Source organism: Xyrauchen texanus, chromosome 18, assembly GCF_025860055.1.
Source record: "Xyrauchen texanus isolate HMW12.3.18 chromosome 18, RBS_HiC_50CHRs, whole genome shotgun sequence".
Lineage (NCBI taxonomy): Eukaryota > Metazoa > Chordata > Actinopteri > Cypriniformes > Catostomidae > Xyrauchen > Xyrauchen texanus.
The window spans coordinates 43,008,321-43,015,099 of NC_068293.1; the positions used below are offsets into that span (position 1 = coordinate 43,008,321).

General features: G+C 48.4%; 1 protein-coding gene across 1 annotated transcript in view; it reads right to left on the minus strand.

Moving 5' to 3' along the window:
- smarcal1 (SWI/SNF related, matrix associated, actin dependent regulator of chromatin, subfamily a-like 1) overlaps positions 1-1,126 on the minus strand; it is a 20,556-nt gene extending 19,430 nt beyond the window's left edge. Inside the window, exon 1 of the mRNA XM_052148065.1 lies at positions 557-1,126. Coding sequence (XP_052004025.1) covers positions 557-763 — 207 coding nt within the window. The 5' untranslated portion in view covers positions 764-1,126. The remainder of the gene's footprint in view (positions 1-556) is intronic.
- Between the last annotated feature and the right edge of the window lie 5,653 nt (positions 1,127-6,779).

Below are 6,779 nucleotides of genomic sequence, written 5' to 3' on the forward strand. Positions count from 1 at the left end.
GTTTTTTTTCTCCTTTAAGGCACAATAACAACTTAATTCATTTATCATTAACATCTGAAGGTGAACAGCTTTATAAAACTACGGCTAATATCCTGCCAGGATAACCTTGTATGTGGCTTGATTCACGCGTCCTTCACAAAGACGAATCTGCCCAATCTGCCTTGCTGAAGCACCCCCAGATCATCATCAATCCTCCACCAGGTCGTCTAATGGTTAGGAGACCTGGAGAGGCCTACAAGCCACAGTGTCTCACGCCCAAAGTCAAATTTGGTGGAGGATCGGTGGTGATCTGGGGGTGCTTCAACAAGGCTGGAATCTTCCTTCCTTCTACTCCATGTTCCCCAACTCTGAGGACTGGTTTTTCCAGCAGGACAATGCTCCATGCCAGTCAGGTCAATCAAGGTGTGGATAGAGGACCATCGAATCAAGACCCTGTCATGGCAAGCCCAATCTCCAGACCTGAATCCCATTGAAAACCTCTGGAATGTGATCAAGAGCAAGATGGAAGGCCACAAGCCATCAAACAAAGCAGAGCTGGTAAGTTTTACGTGCCCACCTGCCTTACACCTGGATGTGCCCGATCAGATGCCAACACCTGGCTGTTCTTCGCCTGCCCACCTGTGATACATGGCACACCAGAGACGGACTGTGCGGGGTTGTTTTGGGCAGACACATGTGCCAGTTTCTCGGCTCTTCTGGCAAGAGCTCGCTGTCTGTTCTCTTCAATCCTTCTCTGCTGTTCTGGTGTGAGACTCACAGACATATTTACTATAACAAATGTCTCTACAGTCTTGTGATTTCCTCCCTAAACTAACTCAGAGTAGCGCAGAACATGCCTGTAGTATTTTAAAGTGCAATATATGTATATATTTATGCATAATAAACTGATGTATTGCGTAAACAAGAAGTATGGCAGCTTCTGAGCTTATTTACAGATCGTTGTTTACATCCTGTCGCTTTAAAATACAGCCAAAGTCAACATCTAAGAGTGTTTGAAAGTCACTAACTTTTTCAGTACGATGATAATTACAATATATACGAATTCTATGACCGGACTAAGGTAAATAATGCGTGTAAATCTGATTTAAAATCGGGTTCGCGAACTAAACTTCAATTTCAAACGATGCGGTGCGCAGCAGGAAATGACGCTACGACGTGACGTAAGGGCGGGAGAGCTAAAATGAACCAATGAGGATCCCAGATTTGACAGGAGGGTGTGAGCAGATATTAACACGATTATTTAACCCTTGTGCGACCTTCGGGACATTTTTGTCTTTTACATTTTTTTTCCTTCGATTATTTTGGCCAATGGCAACGGCGTAAATTCTGCCAAAGGTGTGTATTTTTGGGGGGGAATTTTGATATTTCAACCTCAGTTCCTAAAATACATCTATAATACACTTGTGTACATAAAATAGTTACACTCAGGACCCTCAGGACAAACATTTCCCAATTGAATCCCATTAAAACGGTAATATTTTATTCCAGTGCCATTAAAGCATAAAATCATGAATTCTATGATATTATGCTTTCATTCCGAGCCCTGGCTTTTTATATATCCGCCAGATGGCGCCATTTTTCTCATGTTTAGCCTATGGAGCAAATACATGCTTTTGTCCTATTTTCTGTTTGCTATATTATAGAGCACTGCAGGCCAATTTAATAAAGATGTGAGTGTGTTTGTATGTATGTCAGAGTGTGTTGTGTGTGTGTGTGTGTGTGTGTGTGTGTTCAAAAAACTACAGTGCCATTATGTAAAAAAAAAAAAACATTTAAAGGGTTAAAATCTTGAAAATGAATGAATATTTGATGGTTATGATGCATGACCAACTTATATTGGTTAAAAAAAATGAACTCATTGAAAATGTAAAATAATATTAATATATAATATTATTATGGCAGTTTTTTTGACATGGACATTTTTGTCCTCTAAGGTCCTGAGTTTTTTAAATTGACACACAAAGGTTAAATATGATAGTAGTTAAATACAACAACAAGCGTATTGCGTTTTTTTTTTTTTGTGCAAATTACGAATTTGCTTACCACAGCTATGAGAAACTCATGGATAGGTTAGACTTATATGTCGACAGTTAGACTTTTTAATGTCGCTTTGGATAAAAGCGTCTGCCAAATGAATAAATGTAAAATGTAATGTATTATGTAAATCAGGCCTTTGCATAATGTAACATAGAACAGTTGGATTTAAATGACACATTTTAATGTACTATGAGGAATTGATGCATAGAAATCTGTCAAGAACCTCTCCAGCATTAAACGAATATAAGTCCTATTTTTGGACGATTATTAAATTAATTTTATTGATTTTAATTATTTAGTTTTTGCTTTGTGTACATATGGCATTTTTGTCTTAAATTCATGCTTATTATTATTATACAAAAATAAAAACTGTATTTTCACTGTAATTGAGTAAAATGACTGCATTTATAAGAATCGTTGCCGAAAAAGTAAAATAGTGGCAAAACGCGAATTTGGGAAAATTCGCATCTTACAGTGACACCTAGTGGTGTGGATGCAGCATCATTAAAAATCAATAGTTTTCACTTACAGATGCCATTGTAAAAATTTACTTTTCACATTCAGACATGATTCATTTAATCCAAGAGTGAAAGTGTCCAATAATAAGACGGTTACTAAGATTAAGCAAGTATTATTCAGCTGGTCATGTGATTCTAAAATGGCAGCCCCCATGAGAGCGCCCCTGCCCCATGTAGAATAAAACAGCTTTTATAAGGTTACTGATATGACTACAGTCCTCAACTCACGTGAGTGCTAGTGATTTTATATATATGTTTCAAAATTACAATTAATTTATTTAGGAGTAAAAGTTTTTTTAATGGGGAAAAAAATTACTGGGAGCACCTTGAAGTAAAACTGACAATAGTGAATTGGCTCCTAAGCAATTAACCAAATGGGATCTATAAACTAACTTTAGAGGAACGTTCTGTGCTTGTTATAGCCCATCTGGCCCTCATGTATGTATGTATGTAATGTATGTCTCTCTGTCTCTCTCTCTCTCTCTCAATGCAATAAATAAATGATTATGATAATAAAATAAAATACAAACAACTGACAAAGTAAAATACAGAGAGCAATGAGGGTATTGAAGGTTTCAATGGAGCTGTCATATCATGAGGGGTCAGTCTCTCTCCCTCATATGATGACAGGAGGACACATACTGCGCTGCCAGCTGAACACACTCTACTTTCTGTCCCATAAGATACAAGAATTTTTCTGAATCATTTCTGTCCTGGAATTTAGGTAGAATATGAGATATTTGTGTAAAGTAAGTGTTTCTTATTGTCTCATATTCACTGCAGTGAGTAATGAAGTGCAGCTCGTCCTCCATGACTCCTTCAGTGCAGCGTGAACACAGTCGGTCCTCTCTGGGTCTCCGGTTCTGTCTGTGTCGACCCGTCTCTACAGACTCCTTCAGTGCAGCGTGAACACAGTCGGTCCTCTCTGGGTCTCCGGTTCTGTCTGTGTCAACCCGTCCCTAAAGACTCCTTCAGTGCAGGGTGAACACAATCTGTCCTCTCTGGATCTCCGGTTCTGTCTGTGTCGACCCGTCTCTACAGACTCCTTCAGTGTGGCACAAACACAGTCTGTCCTCTCTGGGTCTCCGGTTCTGTCTGTGTCGACCCGTCACTACAGACTCCTTCGGTGCGGCGTGAACACAGTCTGTCCTCTCTGGGTCTCCGGTTCTGCCTGTGTCGACCCGTCTCTACAGACTCCTTCGGTGCGGCGTGAACACAGTCTGTCCTCTCTGGGTCTCCGGTTCTGCCTGTGTCGACCCGTCTCTACAGACTCCTTCGGTGCGGCGTGAACACAGTCTGTCCTCTCTGGGTCTCCGGTTCTGCCTGTGTCGACCCGTCTCTACAGACTCCTTCGGTGCGGCGTGAACACAGTCTGTCCTCTCTGGGTCTCCGGTTCTGCCTGTGTCGACCCGTCTCTACAGACTCCTTCGGTGCGGCGTGAACACAGTCTGTCCTCTCTGGGTCTCCGGTTCTGCCTGTGTCGACCCGTCTCTACAGACTCCTTCGGTGCGGCGTGAACACAGTCTGTCCTCTCTGGGTCTCCGGTTCTGCCTGTGTCGACCCGTCTCTACAGACTCCTTCGGTGCGGCGTGAACACAGTCTGTCCTCTCTGGGTCTCCGGTTCTGCCTGTGTCGACCCGTCTCTACAGACTCCTTCGGTGCGGCGTGAACACAGTCTGTCCTCTCTGGGTCTCCGGTTCTGCCTGTGTCGACCCGTCTCTACAGACTCCTTCGGTGCGGCGTGAACACACTCTGTCCTCTCTGGGTCTCCGGTTCTGCCTGTGTCGACCCGTCTCTACAGACTCCTTCGGTGCGGCGTGAACACAGGCTGTCCTCTCTGGGTCTCCGGTTCTGCCTGTGTCGACCCGTCTCTACAGACTCCTTCGGTGCGGCGTGAACACAGTCTGTCCTCTCTGGGTCTCCGGTTCTGTCTGTGTCGACCCGTCTCTACAGACTCCTTCGGTGCGGCGTGAACACAGTCTGTCCTCTCTGGGTCTCCGGTTCTGTCTGTGTCGACCCGTCTCTACAGACTCCTTCGGTGCGGCGTGAACACAGTCTGTCCTCTCTGGGTCTCCGGTTCTGTCTGTGTCGACCCGTCTCTACAGACTCCTTCGGTGCGGCGTGAACACAGTCTGTCCTCTCTGGGTCTCCGGTTCTGTCTGTGTCGACCCGTCTCTACAGACTCCTTCGGTGCGGCGTGAACACAGTCTGTCCTCTCTGGGTCTCCGGTTCTGTCTGTGTCGACCCGTCTCTACAGACTCCTTCGGTGCGGCGTGAACACAGTCTGTCCTCTCTGGGTCTCCGGTTCTGTCTGTGTCGACCCGTCTCTACAGACTCCTTCGGTGCGGCGTGAACACAGTCTGTCCTCTCTGGGTCTCCGGTTCTGTCTGTGTCGACCCGTCTCTACAGACTCCTTCGGTGCGGCGTGAACACAGTCTGTCCTCTCTGGGTCTCCGGTTCTGTCTGTGTCGACCCGTCTCTACAGACTCCTTCGGTGCGGCGTGAACACAGTCTGTCCTCTCTGGGTCTCCGGTTCTGTCTGTGTCGACCCGTCTCTACAGACTCCTTCGGTGCGGCGTGAACACAGTCTGTCCTCTCTGGGTCTCCGGTTCTGTCTGTGTCGACCCGTCTCTACAGACTCCTTCGGTGCGGCGTGAACACAGTCTGTCCTCTCTGGGTCTCCGGTTCTGTCTGTGTCGACCCGTCTCTACAGACTCCTTCGGTGCGGCGTGAACACAGTCTGTCCTCTCTGGGTCTCCGGTTCTGTCTGTGTCGACCCGTCTCTACAGACTCCTTCGGTGCGGCGTGAACACAGTCTGTCCTCTCTGGGTCTCCGGTTCTGTCTGTGTCGACCCGTCTCTACAGACTCCTTCGGTGCGGCGTGAACACAGTCTGTCCTCTCTGGGTCTCCGGTTCTGTCTGTGTCGACCCGTCTCTACAGACTCCTTCGGTGCGGCGTGAACACAGTCTGTCCTCTCTGGGTCTCCGGTTCTGTCTGTGTCGACCCGTCTCTACAGACTCCTTCGGTGCGGCGTGAACACAGTCTGTCCTCTCTGGGTCTCCGGTTCTGTCTGTGTCGACCCGTCTCTACAGACTCCTTCGGTGCGGCGTGAACACAGTCTGTCCTCTCTGGGTCTCCGGTTCTGTCTGTGTCGACCCGTCTCTACAGACTCCTTCGGTGCGGCGTGAACACAGTCTGTCCTCTCTGGGTCTCCGGTTCTGTCTGTGTCGACCCGTCTCTACAGACTCCTTCGGTGCGGCGTGAACACAGTCTGTCCTCTCTGGGTCTCCGGTTCTGTCTGTGTCGACCCGTCTCTACAGACTCCTTCGGTGCGGCGTGAACACAGTCTGTCCTCTCTGGGTCTCCGGTTCTGTCTGTGTCGACCCGTCTCTACAGACTCCTTCGGTGCGGCGTGAACACAGTCTGTCCTCTCTGGGTCTCCGGTTCTGTCTGTGTCGACCCGTCTCTACAGACTCCTTCGGTGCGGCGTGAACACAGTCTGTCCTCTCTGGGTCTCCGGTTCTGTCTGTGTCGACCCGTCTCTACAGACTCCTTCGGTGCGGCGTGAACACAGTCTGTCCTCTCTGGGTCTCCGGTTCTGTCTGTGTCGACCCGTCTCTACAGACTCCTTCGGTGCGGCGTGAACACAGTCTGTCCTCTCTGGGTCTCCGGTTCTGTCTGTGTCGACCCGTCTCTACAGACTCCTTCGGTGCGGCGTGAACACAGTCTGTCCTCTCTGGGTCTCCGGTTCTGTCTGTGTCGACCCGTCTCTACAGACTCCTTCGGTGCGGCGTGAACACAGTCTGTCCTCTCTGGGTCTCCGGTTCTGCCTGTGTCGACCCGTCTCTACAGACTCCTTCGGTGCGGCGTGAACACAGTCTGTCCTCTCTGGGTCTCCGGTTCTGTCTGTGTCGACCCGTCTCTACAGACTCCTTCGGTGCGGCGTGAACACAGTCTGTCCTCTCTGGGTCTCCGGTTCTGTCTGTGTCGACCCGTCTCTACAGACTCCTTCGGTGCGGCGTGAACACAGTCTGTCCTCTCTGGGTCTCCGGTTCTGTCTGTGTCGACCCGTCTCTACAGACTCCTTCGGTGCGGCGTGAACACAGTCTGTCCTCTCTGGGTCTCCGGTTCTGTCTGTGTCGACCCGTCTCTACAGACTCCTTCGGTGCGGCGTGAACACAGTCTGTCCTCTCTGGGTCTCCGGTTCTGTCTGTGTCGACCCG